Source organism: Perissodus microlepis, chromosome 8, assembly GCF_051167445.1.
Source record: "Perissodus microlepis isolate ML-2025 ecotype Zambia chromosome 8, ASM5116744v1, whole genome shotgun sequence".
Lineage (NCBI taxonomy): Eukaryota > Metazoa > Chordata > Actinopteri > Cichliformes > Cichlidae > Perissodus > Perissodus microlepis.
Window position 1 is genome coordinate 19948596 of NC_140468.1, and position 25388 is coordinate 19973983.

A 25388-nucleotide genomic window follows, 5' to 3' on the forward strand; every position below is an offset into this window, starting at 1 on the left:
AGTGGAGGAATTGTGTTGCCAATGGCATTAACCGCATATACAAAAGCGACCAGTGAACCTCTCTCTGCTGATGTCGTTGCCCCAACTTGTTTAATATAAGTTAAAGTAATAGTGTGGTAAGTTGTAACATCTGCATTATTGTTACAACTAACCCAGACTGTTGCTGTTACAACTGACCCAGACTCCTATAGCCATGAACTAGCTAACATTACAGCCAACAGCTAAAACATTAGCACTAAAGACCTACACAGAATATATCCCCATAGACATACAAATAACATAATTTAAGTTTGATGAGCTTAACTGCAAAGCAGATAATGCTATTAGAAATTGAAATAAAGTAGAAAAACTTACTTTTTGGCATACAAATTACTTTTTTTCGTGTTAAATTGTCTGTGTTTGACAAAATGTGCTGATTTTTCACATGTGATAGCAGAACTGAATTGGGCATGCACAGGATGAGTCACATCATTTGAAACTTAGCCCTGATTGGAGAAATTGGAAGTGTTACAACTGACCCACGTTACAACTATCCCAGGTCTCCCTACTGTGCAAATATCCCGAGCTCTCTTGTATTTATATTTTGCTTCTAAGGAGCCAGACTTCATTGAGCAATAGTTCTCCAGTCTTTCTTTGGACATTGGCTGCTTTTTCACTTGTTTTCACTCCAGTCCTTAAGTTATGATTATAATCACTTTCTTTCATTTCAGCTAACAGACAGTTAAATTAGCGAGAAGACAACAGAAAATGAACATTCAGGCTTTATGTTTTATTGAAAAAAAAAAAAAAAAAAGACTATCGGTCAACACAGTGGCAAGGTACTCGGAAGAAAAGCATGTTTCATTATGGCAGTGTGATGGGTTCACTTACATCAGTGGGTTAATACGATTCAATCAACTGTCTTATGAATCACTTGCTCATCATACAGCTGAACTCAGAAAAGCAAATTCATGGGGGAAAAAGTCATTTTCCTCACAAAATAACACTTTGAAGATTTCAAACAATGAGTCATTTTACTTATGCACATTTCAAATGATTGCCGTTAAAGTACATTCTCATTTTGCATAAACTGTGTTGTGCACAGAAGCTACATATAACAACTACGAAACAAACAATGAGGAGTGAAATAATTCCCTTCATCAAAAGGTCATCTTATCCATTTAATATGCAAAAGCAGCAGTCAGGCCTAACAAAAAAAACAACAACAAAAAAGTAGCATCCATGGCTCGGACTGAGCGTGGTGACTGCCGTGTCTGACTTTTGTTTACAGATTTATTAAATATTTCATACAAACTTATTTTATATATAAATACCTTTGTCATTCAAAACTGTGACTTAGTGTTTTTGCCTTTAATCCAATGACAAACCCCTTCTTTCCCAATATCACTCTCCCTTCATTCTCACAACTAAATACCTTGACAAATTTAAAAAAAAAACAAAAAAAAAACAAACTAGTAAAATAAGCTAAAATAACTAGTAAAAAAAAGAAAGAACTAAAGATACGGATATTTTGGCAAGTCAGGAAGACAACCTGTATGCTTGTCTGTTTCATCAGTATCAGGTAGCAAAGGTTTACATCTGGATCTCATCATTTTTCATTGAAACAAGCCTGACCGAGTGTCTTACAAAGCAATAAAGAGACCGGTTCATTCCAAAATGAAAACAAAGACTTCATCTACCAAATAGCATATCAGTAACAACAATTTTGTAGACAACAATACCCCATCAGCCTTTTACGACTGAGGAGTAAAAAGCAATGGTCGTTCAACCTGTTTACTTGGAGTAGCTGTGTATGTGCACTTTTTCCTGGTAGTGACAGAGGAAAATCTTCTAGTGGATTTCTCTGGACTGCTTTAAAGACGCATGACTGCAATTCAGTGCAATTTGATTACTTTGATAACAGCCTCACTGTTTACAGTTTTCTGTCGCCGCTCAGTATCAGGAGTCATATGAAGTTCCTGGTAAACAACGTAAAGCAAATACTTTCTAATGGCACTGCAGATCACATCGCGGCTTTCACTACAAAGCAGCCACAGGAAATGCAACACGTTCACCAATTTAAATGCTACTTTTACTAAAACGATATGGATCAGAGGGAAGTCTAAATGTTCATTTTGTTGTGAATGTTTACTTGTTACACAAACTCAAACCAGAAGAGCACACCAAACACTTTCTTTGTCCAGTTTTTCACAATTCCCGCATCTCCAAATGTGGGTTATCGTGTGGTGGCTGATGATAAAACACGCGCTGGTACTGAGGAAAAAAAACTAGCATGCAGGCTAGTGAGATGTTGGGTTGGGGAGATAGTCAGTGTGTCGCAGAGGGGGTTGTATGATTCCAGTACAAGAGTCCCCTGAAGGCATAACAGCGGTGAAGAACCCCCCCCCCACCACCACCCTAATAAGCTTAGAGTTAGATGAGTGGTGCAGATCTGTCATTTGTGACAGTCGGCTTCAGCTTGACCATGGCAAAGGGGTTCCCTCCTCTGCGGAAAGAAAATGAACAAAGATGTATGAGGTTATTGTCAAATAGAGTTTTAATTAGTCATATGGATATGTGAAAATCTGCCAGCTGTGTCACTCACGCAAGAAAAGGAGCCTTTGGAGTCCCGTTGACTAAAGAAACCTGTTATTAAAGAAAAAGCAGAAGAAATGACTCTTTAACTTCAAGTCACCAAAATGGAAACAACACAAAGTTCAACAGGCATCATTGCAATCTCCAAAAACTGCCTCCAGCTATTAAGAAAGCACTAGTTGTCGGACTAGTTTGATCAGACTTCCCATCAACAGTTGCCCCCCCCCCGCCTTCCTTTGACATATAATTACACCACAAAACTCAGAACTCACTGAACCTGGAATCTAGACAATCTAGAAAGGCTGGCAATTGAAACACTTTTTTTTACCCCCTCTCACCTTAGGGTGGTGATAATCTTACTGCCAGCAGAGTGAAAGGTGAGCATGGAAAACAACGAAGTTCAGGAGCAGAAATCTCTGAGCTGCATGCCCCGAGGGCTGCCGTAGTCACACAATATGTCCCGTGACAAAACGTTTTAAAATGAACCATCAGTGGTTTCTGTTTTTCATGGTAGACCACATCAGCAAATGCAGATAATTTTATTATGTGTATGAGAAGGCCTTTTTTGTTGTCGTTTTTTGTAGGAAACAGACATTACCCATCTTTTCCCCTAGAGAGAAGGCAACACCCAGGTGTCAACAAAAAATGTGACAGTTCTTAAAGCCACAGACGGGCTTTTAAGGCATTACATTCATCATTCATTGTTTGAAACATCCTGGCTTTTTTGTAGTTCTCAGCAAACTTTTACTTCTGATTAGATGAATCACAAATAAATGAGCACAGATTTGCTTCACAAAGAGAAAACCTCAATCAAATTTGTGTTAAAAAAAAAAACAAAAAAACAAAAAACAAAACAGTATTTCTTCTCCAGTTCAACTGATTATGTCACAAAAAAACCCTCCCTAACCTTGCTTAAAGGTGTCCTGCAATTTTTCCCCTCAAACAGCACAGAATATAACTGTGTCCAACACACACTGATCAACTATGATGTAAAGTGACCCCTGACCATTGTGACTGTGCACTGTTAGAATAATGCACAGCTTTTCCTTTGTCACATACCAGGCAGTGTACACACCCCCATGGCAACAGCACTTCCTAGTAGTGGATATGGTAAGAAGGAAGGACAATGTGTTCCTTGAGACACTCCTGAGTTGCTTTTGTAGTGGAACACAAACTAACCCCACCTCAAAAAGCCCCAGATCCCAAATGAACTGATCGTTTTTGGGATGTGCTGGAAGAGGTCCCACCTCCCACAATTCACAGGACACCCAGGGGGTTCTATTATTGTAACTGATAGCTAGCTGATAGGGCTGATCTGAACATAAACACTTTTTTGGTGGTAAATTTGTAGCTCCTACTTTCTCAAACAGGATGTAAAATTTTGGGGTACGCTGAGCTGGTATTTCCCCCACTGTCGTATATTTCATAGTGAAACCCTGACGCAGCAAACTCAGAGGACAGTACAGACAGTCCAGAACAGAAAGGAAGGTGATGAGAAAGAAGTGTGCCTGGGCTTGCCTGCTGGCTCAACAGATAGTTCATTTCCAGTCAGGCAGCACAGCACAGTCACAAAATTAAATTGATACTGTACTCTCTCATCCTTTATGCTTCCCTCTGTAACTCTTCTCTAGTCAAAACCTGTCTGGGAGTATTTTACCACCTTTTTCTCCTCTCCGATTTGTTTTACACTTTTCTTCTAGGTACCGCGGTCATGCCTGTATCTGTCAAAATTACAAACAGGCCCCTACTGAATGTGACTTCTCTGAAGATTAAACATACTTCGTGGAAACTATAGTCTTGATAAATATAGCGCATTTCCTTGAACCTTGTTTACAGAACACAGGTGTGCTTCTAGCTGTGCCGTTTCAAGGGCGTGGAGCCGGTGACTGCGCACTAAGGAGATGTTGATAAGACGCGATCAGTTCGACTTAAAAGTTCTGCCTGCATGATGGCATTTATGGTGCAGGTGTGGAGTGACGACTCAGGGCAAGGGCACGTGTCCCATCAGGAAGAAATAACCTTGTGTTAAAATGATGACTAACTCCACAAACTTCAGCCATTAAACTTCGCCAATGAGCAGCAGCCGGGGAGAAATGCATGTCACATTACAGAGCAGCGGCAGGATATTAGCTTTTATAATGTCTCTACAAAGTGCAATGTTTGCTGAGGACTTAAATATATCAAGACTCCCATGCAAACTTTGCAGAAATTCATTTTTGTGAATCACAATGACTCTGGTGGTTCTTTTTCTTTATCTCCAAGTAGCCTAGAGTTTGACATGTGGTTCAGAGTGGTCCAAAGTGGAAGAGAGAACCACAGCTGACCAAAAACCACCCCCCCCCAAAAAAAACCTTTCTTTAAATCTGACTGAAATCAGTAACTAAAAACTTGCTTGTGCTTGAGGCACAGCTGTTCTGAACAGCATACCATGTCGTATTTGACAATCCTTTGACAAGTACTGCATTCTGGATTTTTCAGCAGACTAACTCCTTTCTGTTCACAGACTGGGTGTCAAAACTCAACAGAGAGAGGGGAGGGCATGTGTGAGATATGGGGTTGCAGTTAGCTCAGACCTATTTCTAATAGCAAAGAGGGCTGAAGATGACGAGCAGCTACTCTTTTCGCTCCAAGCTTTCAACCGTCACTCTTAGCTGTTCTTTGTGTTGGTGCCTAATATTAAACTTAACAGCATGTTAGTATCTGATGGAACAAGGCCCATCATAGAAAAGCCCTGAGGGAAGGCATGATTGGTGCAAACAGACTAATTTTATTGGACTGGAAATCGACATCACCTCCCTGTTTTTAAAAGGTGGCTCAGTGAGACGCTGCTTGAATGGACTTGAATGGCAAAGGCAGGTCTTGCACTAGCTTTCAAGGCCCCTGGAAATGATTACTGAATTTGCTGGATAGATCATGATCTCAAGGGGCTGTTTTTTGCCACTGCGGGGTCTTTGATAATTTGTATAGGTCTTTTTTCAAAATAAAATTTAAATGAAATATTTTTAAATGCCCAGCATGTCAGCATAACAATATTAGCGCTTAAAGGAGACACATTATGCTCATTTTTCAATAAAGCTGTTTTAGCTTCTCTTGGCTAGCTTTCCTGCAATTGGCTACATCTCACAAGCAAAAGGTTTCAACAGCAGCTTCTGTGCTCACACCAAGAGATGTGTGAATTAGACGACCGTATCAAGGATAGCTGCAGCCATACAAAGCCAAGAGCAGAAATGATAATGTGAAAGATTGTTAAAAGCAGTGTGAAATACACAGAAAAAAAGTATACTTATTGTTTTACAATGTAATGGAAAACTACAGAGCAGATTCAGAAAAATGCTGAGTAGCACACTCACTGAACAGCTTCCCTAAATGACAACCCTGATCATCCTTATAAATCAATCATTTGTGAAATTGCACAAATTCCATACATGCTTGTTGTGTTACAGCAAAACATCCAGTGTAAAGGCATGTTGTTTATCCGTTTTCTTCTAGAGCACGTGTTCTTGGTAATACCTACAAAACTCAAATTGCTTAACTGCAGCACTATTTCAAAGCATTGCCACCTAAAGATACGTCATATCAACCCGAATTATCAAAACATGAGGAAAAAAAGATATCAGGTCACGCTCTGGAAATGCTCCTGATACAGCTGATGACAGGTGGTTTACTTAATCGAGTGCTGATACTGACCGTGTTTACTGGCGAAGGCATTGAGAGGACGACCGGGCGGGAGGGGGCGTCGTCGCTGTAGTCTGGTGGTGGCAGCAACACTGTTTCGTCCTCCTCCTCCTCAGTCTCTGGCAGGCTAATCGTACTAAGACGATGCACCGGCGTGCCTAGATTACTACTGAGACACATTACAAAAAGCTTCAGTTATCCAACAGAAGCTGTGAAATTTAAAAAAAAAAAAAAAAAAAAAAAAGAAGTTATTGATTCAATGCTTGGCATGCTCTGTCACCTCTTACCTATTTGATACCACCGACTCAGTGTAAGTTCGACAATAGGATGAGGGAAACCAGCCCCGCCTGGGAACAGAATCACATCGTTTTATCTTTAAAAAACGTCAAAATAAAATTACATAACAAGTCATGCAATTTCTTAGCCGTCATCTGGAATCCATCACGATAGAGAATCACCGCAGCAGACAAAACACTTGAATGAAATTCTAACATCAGACACAGAATAGAAGATTTTGTTCACCAAGACTCCAAAGTTGTCTCCAAGTCACGTCTGGAGAAAACGATGGCTTATCAGACCAGTGCAGTGGATTTGTTGCTAAGAAACAGAAAGCACTGATTTCTCCCAACACGGCCTCTTCTTGGGGGAAAAAAAGAAAAGGAAAAAAAAAAAAAGCCATTGACTGCATTAAAATCACTTGAAATTAAAAAGGCCGCTTAATGCCACGCACAACAAGCAGATAAGGCTCGTGTAAATTCTTTCAAAGTGGGACAAACGCAAACTGAAAGCAGTCCATAATCCTGCATGATGAGCCCTAAGTGATCTGGCAAGGATGAATATGAACGTAATTATACACAGAAGGAGGGTAATGCTGCTGCAGCCACATATGCAAACACAGCCTGCTGTACATAAACAAGCCTGATCCTTTGTACAAGTGGATGCAAAGCTAACAGGTGCTATGTTTGTCTAGGAGAATAAAAAGCAGGGAGATCTTTCATTTAGCACCTGTGAACATGTTTCCCCCTTCTCTGGAGGTGACACGTAATCACAGCTGCTAAAAAGGTCTGACTTCATTGGAATTTATAAAAGTTCCAGCTAAAATATTTTCCTTCCTCGTGTTTGGGGAAGGAAAATGTTGTTGTTGTAAAATCTACATGAGAAGATGCCTCCCGGTTTGTTTTGTTTTGGGGTTTTTTGCGTGTTTGCACCCGTTTTTCTGCATGTGTACGTGAGTGAGCTAAGATCAGGCTTTACGACTGTCGTGTTGAACATACCGGACATACTCTGTATTTTGAGGCATGTGTAGCACGACAAAGCAGCAAAAGCACAAAAGAGAAACTTGTACTGTCAGCTGAGTTATGTGGGGGAAAAAAAAAAAAAAAAAAACCACCCGTGTGCCACGACTGCTACGTCTTTCTTGTAACAGAAGTATCATTCCTGTCTTAGGTGTACCAACAAGTTAACATTTTTTTAAAACGCTAAAGCGCCCACCGTAGCTAAGGTTATGCACTTGAAAGGGACTGGTAGGGACAAGAAAACAGAATTCAGTTGACTGCAATCTGCAATTCACTGACATCTAATGGTGAGATTTTACAAACTGTACCTTTAATGTTTTGATATTGCCTAAAAATTAATAAATAAAGGAATAAATAAAAATAATATTCAACTAGAGGTATTTGGGATTTGTAGACAACAAATCTATTGAGTGAATAAAATGAACGATACCCAGATTACAAAATGTAACTTTAAATGAGATTGTGGAGACTAAGCTCAGGTTTTCTTAGCCGTCAACACAGCCCTGAATACAAAAGCAGATGAAGACTCACTGCTGCGTCTTCTCCAGCTCTCCGTACAACCAGCCGTCCTTCTCGTCCTGGATGAGCAGAGTGATGATGTCGCCTTCATCGAAGCTCAGGAGCGTGTCGTTGTTGCCTGCTGTGTGAGGGAAAATGGTTCTAACCCGGAACTTCTTGCTCACGTTCAGACCAGATGACTGGGATGTAGATCTCGACAGGCTGCCATCTCCAATACTGCCCTGATCTGGAGGCAGAAGAGACTAGAAATGAGACTTTGCCAGATTTCTGTTGAACCGTTGTAAAAGAAGAGCAGTTTTGTTTTGTTTTTTTAATTTGGGGGAATGGCTAGCTGTTTCTGCAGCTATTTAATGGACAGCTCTGGCATGAGAATTTTTCCTTTACACTTATACAGAAAATATGAGAGAGTCTGGCCTATTTTAGACAGAAAAAAAAATAAAAATAAAAATCACACATCATGTAGATAACAAAGTTGATTTAATCTTCACCAATAAAGATTATATATTTATTTATGCAGTTCACATAAGCCAACTTTACCTGAGTTGTGGTCTGAAGAGGAGTTAAATGGAAATGTGGGCTCTTGATTAAACATGTTGGCAAGTGGGCTGAACTGAGCTTTGAGGGGTGGTGCTGGAGGAGGGCCAGAGTCCACAGTGACCTGAAGAGAGCACAAAGACTGATTAGCGGATGCATCAATATGACAAAGTGAATTGGCATTATTCAGATCTCAACAGGTCCTTGGTGCTATAATCAAACAGTCACACAGTAAATGGAGTTTATGTTCTTCCTCCGTGCGAAGCACTAAACAGCTGTTGCCTCACTGGACCTTAACACCACACAACAGCAACAACACATCTGAGATTTCCTGCTGATAACAATCACCCATGTCTTACTACTTTACACAACAGCTTTCATCTGATACAATAGATTTCATTACTTTAACAAGATAAACTACAACACAACAACTTGAGAAGATAAAAACCCCGCAGGGCCAGTCTTTTACAAATGCTTTGTTCTGCACTACAGCATGCTCTATCCTCAGTTTTAATCTAAACTACCCCCATGGTACGATGAGAATATGTGATCGAACAAGGTAATACATGACAGAAGAATGCTTAACATCTACAAATTTCACACTTACAAATCAAATAATAAAATCAAACTAACCCTGTTACAGTGATCAACCAGCGGTGATTGTTGTGGAACGACGGACAGCCCTTCTATCATGCTCACCACAGAGTCTGGCACCTTGGTGATGTCGCTGCACTTTTCCTGCCAGGTGGGGATCTTCACCGACAGTATTTCTTTGGCCTGGAAGCACCAGAGAATGAGAGCAAGTTAAATGATCCATTATAGAAGGTGTGATGCGGCTGTGCTGGATGTTCATCTCTGTCCTTGCTTACGTTCTCATAGAAGTTGCTAATTTGACCGGAGAACATGCAGTGTTTGTCCGCCAGGAAACAGAAGCGTCGCTTTTCTTCCAGCAAAGCCTCTCTGCAGCCGTCAGCAATGAACTTCTGCATGTCCATCTGGCGTGATGAGATAGTCTGCAAGTACTGCAGAAGGTGGTCACAGGACAAGAGGTTACAGAATAGGGTGAATAACAACAATTTAATCTGTGCTTCATCGGGTTCATTAAATGCATTGATGAGCTTATAGTTAAGAGGATCTATTGAGCCAATTTTCAGCTCCATAGTTTTGTTGTTTGGCTGTATTAGAGTAGCTTTGCATGATTCACAGTTCAAAATAATCTTTATCTCAGTTCAAAAAATGTCCGAAGAAAGACTATGACAAACAAAAGGGTTTAACCACATGTGGGTGGAGCTATTAACTTAATTACTATCATTAATATTGATGTCCATTTATTTATTCTATTTGTAGTTTATTTATTGTAGTATTAATATAGGTCCATTTAATTAAGTATTTTTGCAATTTTTTAACATGCATTATCCCTTTTGTTTTTTTAAACTTTGCATTTATATATACACATATATATTCAGTCACATCTGTATCAGGCCATAATTGCAACATAAATAAAATCCTCTTTTAAATGGAGTAAGGTGACTATTGAAAATACTTGCTGTTTATTTTATTTTATTTAATTCTTTGCTACCAGGTGCCAACGCCTCTGATCGGGGGACTTTTGTTGCTTTAACACCCAAGACTGGGAAAACTGACTCTTGATGGCTCCCTGTGAGCAAAAGCTGTTTGGGTGCTCAGGTTAGATGCACAAATCACGCTCCTAATGAGCTTTGTAGTCAAAGTCCCTGCACTTAGGGACAAGTTTATTTGAGTCTCCTGCTGCTCTTGGATCAATCTTAGCTCAGCGGGAGACCAAATCAGTCTTCCCCTTCCCTACAGAGAGCCTGAGACTGAGTCTGCGCGTCACGCCGCACACACAGGCAGCTGAACCCTTTAAAATAAACTTCCCAAACTTCACTCCATCCCTTTTTTATTCAACACCTACTCCCCCAATCTTTTTCATTTCCCCCAGGTTGTCATGGTGATGGTAAAGCAGCCTATCTCTAAGGGCTCTGTCAAAGACCCGCCCCTACTGTCTGGTCTCATTCCCTCTATGTGTGTCTCTCTCTCAGACACGGAATCAAAGCTCTTTATTTCCCATTTTCACCACTAAAATTGCCCAGACGTGAGGTGGAAGAGCAGGCCGCCAGGGCTGAGCTCATTACTGGCCCCTTACTCGAGCCCTACACATTATTAGAAAGCTGGGCAGTTAGACTCGTCTCGCATGTAGCTCACTGGTGTCATTTTTATCAGATAATGAAAAAGTCCATTCTGTGGAAAGAAAGGCCCCAGTTTCAACCCGGCTTGAGAAACAGGATCAGGCTATCAAGCTCCACCCAGACAACATGGCTTATTGTATGGGTGTCTTTTAAACGGTGCCATTCAAATGCAAAGATAAACAGAGGACTGATACAGAGTTTAGCAGCAGGAAAACACAACATTTGTATAGGCAAACCTAGAACACTTAGATCTCTTTTGCTCTTTGTTTTTACTCCTTAAAGAATCTCATAATACACAAGTTTTAGACACTATCCATCATAGCAAGGCCAGGAACTCAGTAAAGTCAGAATAAACAGACAGGAGTTACTGATCAGGCTCTGTGCTGTCTGATATAGCTGCTCAACAGTCCTGGGTCTGCTTTATCATGTTTTTCATTTTATGATGATTGAAATGTTTTCAACTTGTGACAGGTCTGGACTGCAGGCATGCAAGTTCCCAGACTCTTCTACTTTTACTATGAAGCCATGCTGTCGTTGTAGATCCAGTTTAGCATTAGCATTGTCTTTATACAATGCAGATGAACAGCACTGTACAGTACCAACTATGAAGCATTATGCTAGCAATAATAATAAAAGCCTTAGTGAGCATATTTGAATAACGATGATAAATTCAGCTACACACTTTTCTTACTTTGCCTTACATAACTGGACTTTGAACTGACATTCATTTTAATAATTTTTTCATTTTTGGTGTTGGTTGTGAACATTTTATTAAAAAGGATCTTCAAATACTTAAATGTAAATAGCTTATACCTGTAGACGCTACTGTGGACTCCACTTTAAGCTTCCGTACTTAGATAAATGCATCACACTACGTCTCACAATAAGCATATCAGTCCACTTTTTCCAGAGTGGACTGAAGGTTAAAAAGCCACAGAAATGATTCTATGTTGTTGTCATAAGAAGACATAATTACATGATGGAAACTTTCTGAGCAGAATGCAAATCAACGATAAGAATGATGGAGGGGTAGTATTTATATACCAACACAACACCCACACACACCTGAGTGCATTCAAAGTTAATCAAATTAACTAGTCCATCAGTCAGTAATAACTGGATATTTAAAACAACAGTATTTTGACTGTTTTTGTAAGTTTTTCTAAATGGAATTGTATTTATTTAATCACTGCTTACATTTGTGGTTTACATGAATGAAACTTATTAGTAGACCAATCTGATGTGCTGCATCCAATACAACCTGAATCTCAACAGGGTTTGAATCTGTGCCTGCATGCATGCTTTCCTTTGTACAAAAATGGGTGTGTGTACCTTCTATGAAAACAGTCATTTAAGCCATATGATTGTTCTATTGTGCACCATGTAAAAACAGGTGAACTGCACGCAGCTTTGACCACGGTAACTTCTTTGATAGTTTTATTACTACATGAAAGGTTTTTAAAATGCCCTTTTATCCCAGTCAAAACATTTGAAGACACCAAGGGTGTCCTTTCTCAAACGCCTGTCATCAGTGGCGCTATTATGTAATACAAAAAAAAAAAAAAAAGAAGAACTGGAAAGCAAACGTGGAATTTCATTCCAATGAGTTGCCCTAACATTACAGGCAAACTAATCCCTATCACGAGAAGCCTTGGCCTCAATTCATTACCCTGTCAAATAAATGTTATACTAGTCATCCAGTCTTCACAGCCAGCCGAGTGTCAGCATTCAAACTCCACATACTTTAAAAAACATCCAAAGTATTAGCACACAGTCGCCTTTTAATGTTCAGGAAAGATTGGAGCTGGTTTTGTTTCAAGCTCACCTCGTTCTCTCTGAGGTCATATTTGGATGAGTGCTTTCCCTGGCTTTTCCTCCTGAGCTTCTTCAGGTCTGTCTGAGAACGGTCTAGGGATTCCTGTTTCACCTTGTGCTCTGACTGATAGCGCTTGAAGGTGGCCTGCAGGAGTCATTTAACAAGAGGAAAACAGACATTTCACTACACAAACAAGAAGAACTAAACCATCATCAATGCTTCCCTTAGGGACGCTTAGCTTCCATGAAATATAGTTACATAAACAAGGTTTTTGTATGCAAGAGGAAACTTCTGGAAAAAGAAGAAGTAGAAATGCCTAAAACTGCATTTGCTGAAATAACCAATTTAGCTAGCTCCAAAAGTGATCTTTCCAACAGAACTCAACATGTGGTATGAAAAGGCTGGTATAAAATTCTTTTTATACCAGCCGTTCTTTTTAACTTCCAACCAAAGCTTTAATTGTAATAAAAGCTTAATGTTGTGTACTATTAGAGTGTGGCCACATTAAGTACATGTAGACCTCTTGACAGGTGCTTGTCACTAGTAGCTTCCTGCTGGGCTTCTCCTCAGATCAGTAGAACCACTGAACTCTCGACCTGTGTTGGTGATTTTGGAAGATTTGTAATGCAGTTATTATATACAAATATGCCTTGCACTGTGGTTATTTGTACTAATAGACCATCCAAGCTTAAACTCTGGTACACATTTCTGATAACATAGCACTCTACCCTGTGTTCCAAACTACTGGTTATGATCAAAATGCTAAAATTAAGGGTTCAAAATGTGATATCTAAAAATACTTGTTGATGTCAGGGTCGCCATGCTCATCTTTCATACTGTGACTGTGTTTGGATTAGAGACAGAAAAACGCTGTTTTCTCTATGGAGACACTTACGTTCATATATTTGACATCCATCTCTGTCTTCTTCTCCAGCTCGATAATAACATCTCTGTGGAATCTCTTGAACTGCAGAGAGGAAACATCACAAATTTGTTGATACATACATCAAAGTTACAGTTCAGTTCAGTCACATCACTCGTTGTGTACAGTAAGCATGGAGTGATCTTCTGGAATATTTGATAATGGCTTCAGTTGTTGACATATTTCATTTGGGAATACTTGTCATCCGTTTATATGTTGTCACAAGGTATCTGAGGCATTTTACCCTAAGGCACAAGTGTCGAACTCCAGGCCTCGAGGGTCGGTGTCCTGCAGGTTTTAGATGTGTCCTTGATCCAAAACAGCTGATTTAAATGGCTAAGTTACCTCCTCAACATGTCTTGCAGTTCTCCAGAGGCCTGGTAATGAACTAATCATTTGATTCAGGTGTGTTGACCCAGGGTGATATCAAAAACCTGCAGGACACCGGCCCTCGAGGCCTGGAGTTCGACACCCCTGCCCTAAGGCGTCAGGTCCGGAAAATAATCATGTGGCTTTTCTACTTTGTCGGCAGTTCTGACACTTTTTCTTACAACGATTTTAAACTCAAAAGCTTGTAGAGGCTTGTGATAGCGAGAGTACAGAGGGGGAAAAAAAAAAAGTTCTGCATTTGTTTACTAACATTTAGAGATAAGCATTGTGGCCATAAATACTTCTAGCTAGTAATTAATGTAATTAATAGCTTGCTCAGGATAAGGCCAGCACATATTGTGTTTTTGCCCTGCAATACTTCCTTACTTTGTGACTCCGTCTTTGATACTCATATTTTAAAAATGCTATGTGAGAGACTTGACAGTAATTATAAAAATATGACTTCTTCTTTAAAAAAGGTACTTACGTTCTCTTCCAGGTCATTATGGACCTTCTTCTGGGCTTCTGCAATCTCCATCAGAACCACACCTGAGGAAAAATTCAGGAGAAGATTTAGTATTTCAGTAATTACATCTAATCATTGATTTGTGTATCATGTGAGGTTCCACAAGGTGCAATCCTTGGTCCCAAACAAGGTTTGTACATATTTCTAAAAATGATTTACTGACAAAAGGTTTACTGAGCTTTAAAGTTGCTGGCAGAGACTTATTGTTAGAACACCCTTTGACAGAATTATTTTGCTCTACACCCACAAAAAGGTACCTTATTTTTATTTTTTACTGCTGGTTCTAACTTCATTTACTATAGGGACACAAGAAGGTAGCCGATCATTTAATCAAAATTTGCGCAGGAAATCCTCGAATATTAAATACCATGAATCTTAACCTGTTTCTTTATGAGGGGTAGGAGACAGCATTGGAAACCAGCAGGCACACATCCGAAAACATAATATCAACAGTTATTACTTTTTCAGAAACTTTGTGTATAAATCCATCAAGCCTGTCATACATTTGTTACAGTCCATATTTTACAGATGACCTCTCTTCTTTCAATATTTGAACAGCTGTCAATAAGTAATCTCCTATGAAACATTCTGGTATTGTGCAGTCGATTACAGAACAGTCTCCATTCACAGACAGGCTAAAGCACAGACCGAGCAGCATATGACATGAAACAATGGGAGTGACTCAATACTGTAAACAGAAGGGGACAATCATAGCTAAGCAGTTTATACTGCTACCTCTATCACAATTGGGTGAAATCTAGAGTCGAGGTTTATTACAGGGCAAAATGCTCTGGTGAAACCGGCAAAACATGCACAGCACACCTCACCCCCCACCCTCTGCCTCATTTCTGAACATGTGATAGTCAATGAGGGAAAAGAGCAAAAGTGAATGACCTACATGGATTTCAACACCTTGTGAAGAAAGTGTACAAAGCACAAGCATCAGTTTCACTTTGTCATTTTTAGGTGAAAACAAAAAAATCTCTATAAGTCACCCTGGTCAGCACACTCCACCTTTGAACACCTACTCATATACATTCGATCCAACACCTGACATTCCTCTTTATATGACACCCCCTCCCCAGCTCAGAGCAAACAAACGTAACGATACAGAAGTGTACGTCTGTGTCCAGCAGGCAGCATCCAGCTACAACAACATTGCCCTCTGAAGGTCACCAGAACGTACTGGTAAATGCTGCCTTTGTGTTTCGACCCGGGGGTTGGTGGGGGGGTGGCCACTGGATGTTGAGCTGTTTGCACAGCCTCAACAACAGACCACATGGGGTGGAAGGGGGAGGCTGAGAAAGGCCAGGAGGGGGAGGCGGCGGGGTTCAAAGAGGCCATTGTACACCTGCCAGTTTCACCTTTGGGGTGAACAAGGTGTGAAAGCCTGCCTCAGTGAGGATAAATGCTACAGAAAGTCATCAGAGGGTGCATGAGCCTATCACATGAACAACTGAATCAGAGTTAAGAAAAACAGCACAATGTATGACGTCTGTGATTTTTTCTTTTTTTTTTTTTTTTTTTTTTTTTTTAAGTGCAGGTAAAGAAAAAAAAGTCTTCATAGCTAGAGTGCCAAAAATGGAATTATGAAAAAGCTGTAACTGACTACATAATTTTAATAGAAAACGGGGCTTTTCAGTTCATCTGAATATCTGTGTCTGAATATCAGTGTAACTTCCCCTCAAATTTTTCAAATGAACAACTCCACGTTCACATTTTTTTTTTTTTGCAGGTTAATACAAGTTTGAGAAAAGATCCTTGTGGAAAAAGCACACATGATTCACACCTGTGATTCACTATTATTAATGCCGAACCCCTCATTCAACACCCGCTGAGTCCATGTAGAATTTACTCTAGCCTGTATATTACAGATAAGGTGTCTTACGACGCCATTAAATGACCTTTGGATTTTAATCAAACACATGTTGTTTGGAGGATCTGAAGCTTAAACAAAGCAAGAAAAACTATAACCCAACTGCGCTGTAAAACAAAGCAAAGGCTGAAATGAACCCCTAAAGAGACATTTCTTTGAGATTATGTTAAACTTCAAACAGCACCATGTCTCCACAACTGGCACTATTGAATAACTGCTGATACATCGCAGAGTAGACAAGGCCTTAGACACTGTCAACAGGTGACTCTTTTTATGAGACGGATATGCCCTGTGCCAACAAAAAAGCAAAAAAAATAAAATAAATCCCGCCTATGTGGAGTTAGATAAGGAACATGAGGAGATGTTGGCATGGCAAACAGCGGCACTGACTTTTCTAGCATAGACTCTCTTTGTTTGAAAGTTTGATCAAACTAATGTTTCACCCATTCAACGAGTGTACACAGCAATCAACTAGCTCAGGAAGTGTCCCCAGTCATCGGCCATCGTCTCGCAACGCAGTTTGATCACTGAGACACATCACTGGGCTTGTTCCAGCAAGCATGCAGTGTCTGCAGTGAATCATGGCCGCCTCCTGTGTGAATCAGGATCCAAGTTATAAACATCGCAATGAAGGTGGGACAAGGATTGTGTTTGGTGGTTGCCATGGAGGAGCTACTCCCTTAATATCAACATAATGATGTCACTGTAATCAATGATATCGAGAATGATAATGAGAACCGCAATATGCAATTCATCCATCCAGATGACTACATGAACAAAGTGCAACTGTAGACTACATTAAATGAAGTACGTCTAGTGTTTCACGTGATTTCCCTTCACACTGCCAGCTGGGTGTTGGCATAATCCACCAAGGTAGATTCTTTAGGCACTGCCAGCTGAAAGTTTGCCAGAAACAAAGAAGACATTTTTTTAAAGTAGTAAGTAATGAATAGAAAGTAAATAGTTGCATTACAAATAAAATAAATTATAGAAAATGTGCTTACATTTTTTCTTCTCAGGAAAATACAGATATGATAGCTCGGCAAACATTTACTGATTACTATAATATCCTTTTTTTTTTTTTTTTTAAGAGATCAAAAGCTTCAGAATGACTAAACAAATGGCACTTAAAGTGAGGCAGTTTTGTCAATTCTTCAAAGTTCACACGTATGAAGGTGCTTATCTGCTTAGTGCATTATGGATTGAATCTTTCAGTCATCATCATCATTTACATAAGGCAATTTTGGGTGTTGATTGTAAGTTTCTATTCAATAACAATCACCCACAGTAACATTTTTTGGTTGAATGTTGTTTAATGGTTTGAGTAGTTACAGTGAATAAATATCTACTTGGTCTGTGGACAATAAATATCAGTGTAAGTTGGCTTGACAAAGAGCAATGACTTGCCGTCACAGAGTACAGAATATCATTTATTAATACCAGAGCCAATAATACCCCGAGCACAATGAGTCTCAGTTTTCTTAATAGATTAAATTAAACACCAGCTTCAAAGGACTTCTAAAGGTTAGATGAGGTTAGTTGAGGTTGTTACATAAAAACAATCATCATATGTACAGTATACACAATTGAAGTTTCATATCAAGCACAATGTCAGCTGTTTAGTTTCTCATACGCTGTGATATTAGGTTTTAAGACTTTAATTTGGATGATTCATTTTTTCAATCATGCCCATGGTTAGACAGTAGGATATACACCATGTCTGCAAATAAATGTAAAGAACTTTCAGCCTCAATTTCTCAGCTTAGCCAATCTCTGTATGAGAGTAAGAAAGATAACACAAATAAGATGTTATGTAAAAGTAGTCCAAATGTGATTTTGAGGTGTAGGCTGGTAGATTTTTTTTTAACCTCTTGACAGTGTTAGCAATGTTCTCATTTACAGTCTTTAAACTAAACTAAGTTAACGATCTCCGGCTGCTGCATCGTAAATTAATGGCGCAGTCACACTAGAATAAAAATAGGACAGCAACCTCCTTGTCTCCAGGGAAGAAGAAGAAATTGGAAAAAAAAAAAAAAAATCCACTGATTGAGCTGGACATTTCTACACTTGAGGACAATAAGCTAGTACCTGTGTCAGCTAAATTGCCAGAGAGCCTCTGGGGGACCACTTTTGAAGGCAAGGCGATTCCACAGGTTACCTGGGATGAAGCAACCTGTCTCCACACAATTGCAGTCTGACTTGGACTGTCTGCAGTCGCTCTCACAGACTGGTAAAGGTTTGCAAGTAAGTGCTGTCTAATTTTTAAACACGGACAGACAGCCAGGACGCTCCAATCTCAGTCAGTCTATGCTAATTATCACAATTCATCAGCCATACGCAATGAGATTGCAAGTTCATTGCACGTGGTCACAATAAATTTAGTCATGCTATACCCAACCATTTTCTCCCACTTACAGCATATGAATTAAAAGAGGACATCAATCGTTTTGCTAAACTCCCAGAACGAAACAAACACATTTTCTCAAGAAATATTAAACTTTTGTTTTACCTCAACTTCTATAATTTTCTGTTATTCCATTATTACTTCACAATCATGATGGCAATGATTTTGATTTTTCAAAATGGGCTTAAATAATGCATCACAGCACCACTATTTTGAGAACAGCGCTTTTAAAAACACAGCTGCCCTGAAAAAGCCAGGCCAAAAAAGAAACGCCATCACAGATGATTCTCCACAGGAGAAAAAAAAAATGTTGGTATGTCACCAAAGGAAAGACACAGGTATTACTAATGACTTAAAAATGACTGCTCCTTTTAAGCTGATCAGGTTCCAGGGTCATGCTAAAGTGCACACTGACTCACCAGCATACCTTTCTGAGACACTTAAAGAAGCTTAACCATCACTCCAGCTAAAACGTGCATCATAAAAATACATTTGATAAGGAGGAACACATTTTTACTCATTAAAGTCCAACACTGTAGGATATTGCAGTTCTAAGTTTGCAACGTGTTTTCTTTTTCTTTTTTGAGGGGCAGGATTTCTTCGAAACAAGGTACATTTTTGACTTTTCTGAATCATTTCTGCCTGTTAGTAAAAATCAACCGCTTAATTGCACACTGACTACATAGGCTTTACCAAGTGTCATGTCTAAAGATTAAAGCCATCCTCTGAAACAGCTACAAAAAAGATATTTGAAGTGCCAGAAAGTCTTATTCACCATAACATTAACCAGCCTCCAGAAGAAATGGTGCCTCTCAAAAGCAGAAACTTGCTACAAAAGCTATCAGCAGGACACACTCAGACTCCCAGCTCTGAATTCTCACTCTCTAAAGTGAAAGAAAAATCATTCTGGCTGACATAACCATTTTTCTGTTGCAGACAGTTTACGTCAATATTATTATTATTTTTTAAATGAACTAAGGCTTGACAAACAGTGCAGAGAAAAGGTGGAAGGGGTGCGGTTCGTGCTATTCATTCGCCTGTAACATTTTCAGCCTTTCGATACCTGCCGCTTTTCAAAGTGGAATAGCTCCCTGTGGAGTCCGGCCATTTGCTCATGCATAGGCAATTTCGAAATGTAAACCCACTGGATATGACATTCATCAATCAAAAGAAAACTTTTTGTAATGACCCGCTGAAATGTAATTTAGGAGTAGCAAAAGCAGTCTGCAAACCAGCTATGCAGAGACAGACAGCAGTAGTTAGTAGCAGCAGTGCACTGAATGATCACAGATGGAAGAAGATGTGGGACAAAAAGAGTGCATGGCTGAAAAGCTCATTATCCAAGGAACTTACTGATAAAGTGAATTCCCCACAGTGCTGCCTTTTATGAATCCACTAAATGAAATTAAAGGAGTGCAAGAAGAGTGACACAGGTTAAAGGCTTTCACTCATCTGAGCACTTAGTGTTTCTTCAAAAAGAAAAAAAAATTCTTTTCTTATTACTTTCACATCCATCACAGCAAGAATCTGAGAAATTGAGCAGCACCCAAGTAAAAGCCTCGGGTAGCTTTCAGCAAATACCTGCTAACCTCTGTGACGCACGAGCTTTGTGCCATTCACTGAGGGAGGAAGAGAAAAAAAAACACAAAACAATCTATGGCTACAGAGAAAAGATCTTTACAGGTGTCTGCAGCAGAGAAGTGCAGAGTAATCTATCAGGTGCCTCATTCTGAAGAGTCGTGCTGCTTAGAGTAAATAAAGATTAAACACTCGCATCCTCTTTTTCAGACCGTTTGGAGAGGCAGATGGAGGGATAGGGGGATGAGGATCAGCGGTGGGTAGACGGTCTCCTCTGTCTATCTGCCTGTCTGTCTGTTTGTTCAGCACGTTTGCAACTCTACGTGCTGCAGTGGGTGAGAGAATTCACACCATCATGTCGTCTACGCCAGGCGGTGAAGGAACGGCCACGGAGCCTGGAGTTCAACACTTCACCTGCCATTTCTGTATTCATTCTTATTCAAAGTCAATTGATTTTTTTATGACTGAAGTCACATAACGTGATGGAAGTACATACAGATGAATGCACCTAAAGGAAGAATACACAAACCATGTAGCACAAACTCTATTCTTGAGCATTTGTTAACCAGAAGGGGTCTGTTTCAATAAGGCTAGATTTGACTAGAAAGCTCAGAGTCCTCCCATCTGTGACTTTCCACAACAGGAAAGAGAACAAAAAAGAAAGAAAGTAGAATTTAGTGTTCGTAAAGCTGTTTCACTTCAGCGGTTCTGGTATGCTCAGACAATGCTACGTAACACCAACATATTATTAAATGAAGAAATGAAAACTGCTATTGTTCGCTGACAAGAGCGCCTTAATAAACATGGGCAGCATTTCATAACAGCGCAGTATGAGACGTCTCCGATTACATTAAAACATTTCAGCCCTTGTCAGAATGTCAAAATACAAATTTCCATTGTGTGAGTTGCCACTTTGTAGCTAGATGGGCTGCACTATTCTTTTTTCAGTCTATGCTGTAAGGAAAAAGCCATTATTTTTATTTTATTTTTTGACCTGTTTGTTAATTTTATGAGTTTTATCCTCAAAATTCAGAAAAAGAAACTGAGCAAGAAAAGGCTGAGAATCTTGTCTGGGAGTCTACTTTAGCATTAAAACGCATTCTTCATCTCTGTGTTTTACCACGACTGCTTTTGTCCTTCACTGAAATTTTTATTTTCTTCTAAAAATTCTTTGATTTTTAGTCTAAGATCTTATCAAAGCTTAATAAAGGCTTAAAGGAAAGCAGATTCGATTTAAAATAAGAAAACTTGTTCAGAAATAACAGCGAAGAAATCACAACACAGGAGACAACCACTGTCATCACAATAGTCCTTTACAAAAAACAACAACAACAAAAAAAACAACAACACACTGACAGAGCATCATCTTTTAACTACCCTGCTCTGATTTCCTGTCACATCACTCTGATTCATAAAAAGGCCGAACTGCAAAGCCCGACGTTACAGAGTGATGCAGCACAATACAAAAAGCAACTTAATGAATTGCAATATGACACCCCCCCCCCCGAACAAAGCGGGTCGGCTCCAAATTTCAGCACTAATAGAATAATTGGAGATGACTCAAGAGGATGGATGAAAAACAACCTGTACGTGCTCGATGGCAGCCTCAGAGAGGAGGCTGAAAAGAGAACGTGCTTCTGTTGGAATGAGAGATAGACAGGACATAATAATGAATTTCTGCTAAGTACCTCACCCCCAGGGTTGAAGCGTTGTTATTTTCAGATGTTTGTATAATTAACTTGCATATTGGGTGATGCAAGCAGAACGTGTCACTATTACGCTGAAACTGCAGGAAAGAGCATTTTGATACGTGTCCAGCTCACGTAATACTGGCAGGATGTGAGAGAGTTTAGCATCATTTCAAGAGAAACTTCAACCATGTGGAAAATATATGTAAAATGTTTGGGAACAAAGTGGTTTCTTATCAAATGTTGTCAACTTGTACAGGTGTAAGGTTTGTGTTTTTTTTGCACAGCTAGTACAAATAGAGCAATCAAGAGGAAAACAGGAAGCCTATACTTGTTAGCTTGCCCTTTCCCAAGCTAACAAAAATAAATCTGTCACACTGATATTAATCAAAGCACAAGTGTTAAACTTCAAGTCTGCAAAGTCAATCCATTGCTACAGTACTTTAAACCTACATTCTAGCCACCAGGGGGCGACTTGTCTGGTTGGTAAAAAGAACTTGGCTTGTATATAGATTTATGAGAAAATGAAGTTACTTCGCACTTGATTTATGACATGACTACGCACTTTACTAATGTGTTTAAGGTCTCAGTTACTAATTTTAAGTCTTATTTAATAGAGCACAATGCTTATTTTGAAAAATTATAATTTTGAGCAGCGGCCAGAATCAGCCCTGGGCCTTATGTTTTACAATGTGTTCACAGTAAAATACATAAATAAAAAAGGACATTTTTTGTGAATTAACACATTAACAGTAATTGTTGTTAATTACAGCACAATCTGGGCAACGAGCTACCAGAAAATGTTTTGTAATTTATTTCATACAATTTACTCCTATAGTATGTATCATGTAGAAAAACTGAGACGTGCACTTCTTTAGCATATATCAAGTCCTCTCTGGGATTAAATGTGCAGTTAAACTACCAGAACACTTAAGATTAAAGTGGGATCCATGTAAAATGTGTTCGACTTCCTCGACTTACATGAGTACTCTAACAGGGACAACTGAACAAGGTATGATTCAGGGTACAGGTATTATAATCTGTTAAACAGACATTTTCCGGCTAGTTTCTACTGTATGAGTACACACTTTCAAGGTCTTTCATGGTGACTGTAAAAATACTCAAACTGAGGCTTCAAAATGGTCTTTCACAAACTAATTGTTGACAACAGCGAGGGACATAACCCTGCTGTAAAGATAAAAATTAGTGTTTTTGCACATTAGTAACACAGAATATTTGTGAATTGTTCTTTGGGGTAGCAAAGTGGATTTTGTTGGTTTAGTTTAGTTTTCAAGGTCTATAATAAGCTAATGACTTCTGGCTATATTCTTACTTTCGTGTAGAGACATTAACTTTAAATAAATTTTAATAAAAGAATTATTCCACGATCTCCAACTATTCCTTTAATTGTATTTAAACATAAGAGGAAGTTTAGAGTCACATTCTTTTAAAAGCTTCAATCTCACAGCAGAGACATTTCTAGCATGGATATCAGACAGACCCTCTCGAGAGCTCCCACATTGCAGGTAGATTTAAAGTATATTTGCATAATACTCACCGAGCTCTCTGGAGACTGGAGACACGATAGCAGTTTCTCCGATCTTTGACACTGCATCAAAATAAGCCTTTCCAGCAAGAGCCATTGCTGTGCGGGCAGACAGACAAGACACTGTTAAGCTCCAGACGATTTCCAGGATCATTTATAGCTCTGCTTTGACCATTTAAAAGTGCTGCCAGTGTAAAAACAGCTGAGGTACACCAAAATTCATTGTAGCGGTTACGGACCATTACGGGCTTATGCCCTTTTGTCCCTCATGAGGGTGAAAACTGTGTTTACCTGTGACTGATTTCTCATAGCTCTTTCCGAGGTTGACCAGGTTCCTCAGGCCTGGGTTGAACTGCTCCATTACATTCTGGGGTAAAGAGCAGAGTCTTATTATTGTGGATAAAAGCAAGAAAAAGCAAACAAACAACTTTAACTTTAAGACTTGTTTTCCCCTTTTTGAAAGGTCTCGTCATTAACAATAAAACTCTCATAAGGCTATTTTTGTGGGAGTGGGTGGAGAAGAGAAATCCATGAAAACAAGAGCAAGTGTTTGTGCTGTTGCTCTATAAATATCTCCATGTGAGAACAATAAAACTTTCAATCTTTAACTTGACCCCTCACGTATGCCATGCAACTCCCTCGAAAGAGCGAAGTCCCACACAAAGTCCCAGCTATTTGCAGCACCAACTTCATCACTCTCACCAAACCACTCATCTCCCCCTCCCTCTATTGTAATCTCCCAATAATCAAGCACTGCTCACCCCCTGCCTCTATTCCCCTGGCACACTCTCAATAGAACAATGAAGGGGGGCAGGTATGGCTTTACATAAGTGGGGGGCAGCTGAGAGGAAAAACAGTAAACTACAGGTAGGACTAGTTCAGTCTCTTTTTCCCTGCTCCCCAAACCAGAGAGGGCACTTCAAAATGCACCCAAATCCAACCCAACTGTCATACTTAAACTTTTACTCTAAACTGTTGTCTATTTCTACTTCAGGTCATAGACAGTGAAGGCTCACTGCTTATCACCATTGAGAGGTAGAAGTATAATGTTGATTAGATTAGCCAGGAACAACCAATCAAGATTACACTCAAATTATTGCTCCAGTGATTTCAGATGTTCTGATAAAGCCACAGCAGATTGATTGAGCTGTGAGAAGCTTTAACACTGCTGTTGTTCACTGTGATTTACGAAATTATTTAATAACAGGGAGTGTCCCTGCTGTGGCAGTGGCATTGTTGAATTTTCTTTTCCCCTGGTAAACAACAGAAAGTTTCAGTTGCTCGATCAGTTTCTCTTTTTCCCACCCCCTCACAAAACAGGTCCTTGAAACAAGAGGTAACAAAAGGTAAGGGAAACACTTCATTATTTTATGGTACTTTACCTGTGGTTTACAGCCACTGTTGAAAAGCAACAAAGCAGACTCGCCGAACTATAAATTTCTGATTACACCTGAAGTGAACTACATTAAAAAAGCAACCCCTCCCAAAAAATAAAAATAAAACAAAACAGGTTTGATCCTTAAATGCTGAATGCATCACTCACCTTAAAAGTACTTTCAGTGAGCTTGCTCACATGCTCCGGATCCCGAGCCATCACGGCAGGTTGTTTCTTAAGCTCAGAATTAAAAAAATAAAATAAAAAAATAAAAAAATATATATACACACAATATAAATATAAATAATATAAAAAAATAACAACAAAGCGGAGAACAAAAAGACACTTGGTAATCCAGGAGTTGTCTCGGTCCGAGTAATAAATCCCACAGTGAATCCTGCTCCGTGTCTGTACACTGTGCACGCGAGCAAGCTGAAACGCTCGTGCAGCCGGCGGCGGACGAACTGACTGGGACACCGAGAGA

The 25388-nt window shown here is 39.5% G+C and overlaps 1 protein-coding gene across 2 annotated transcripts; it reads right to left on the minus strand.

Moving 5' to 3' along the window:
- Positions 1 to 748: 748 nt before the first annotated feature.
- Positions 749 to 25381, minus strand: baiap2l1a (BAR/IMD domain containing adaptor protein 2 like 1a). 2 transcript variants are annotated; one of them, XM_084938105.1, is made up of 14 exons: positions 25073 to 25381; positions 23821 to 23896; positions 23542 to 23628; positions 14399 to 14460; positions 13516 to 13587; positions 12630 to 12764; positions 9467 to 9619; positions 9231 to 9374; positions 8601 to 8721; positions 8076 to 8289; positions 6537 to 6596; positions 6262 to 6415; positions 2585 to 2625; positions 749 to 2485 (listed from the first exon to the last, which is right to left on the minus strand). In XM_084938105.1, exons 1-14 carry the CDS (start codon positions 25121 to 25123, stop codon positions 2413 to 2415), a joined length of 1443 nt encoding a protein of 480 aa, XP_084794231.1. In that variant the 5' UTR covers positions 25124 to 25381; the 3' UTR covers positions 749 to 2412. The 2 variants fall into 2 exon arrangements, with proteins under 2 accessions (XP_084794231.1, XP_084794230.1); XM_084938104.1 differs by having other exon boundaries at positions 6262 to 6418.
- Between the last annotated feature and the right edge of the window lie 7 nt (positions 25382 to 25388).

Excerpts from the sequence above, each read along its gene's own strand:
- baiap2l1a (XM_084938104.1), bottom strand. The coding sequence starts at position 25,123 with ATGGCTCGGGATCCGGAGCATGTGAGCAAGCTCACTGAAAGTACTTTT. Across the intron at positions 9,375-9,466 it reads TTAGCAACTTCTATGAGAAC|GCCAAAGAAATACTGTCGGT; the intron begins GTAAGCAAGGAC and ends TGGTGCTTCCAG. Across the intron at positions 6,419-6,536 it reads GAGTCGGTGGTATCAAATAG|TAGTAATCTAGGCACGCCGG; the intron begins GTAAGAGGTGAC and ends AATGTGTCTCAG.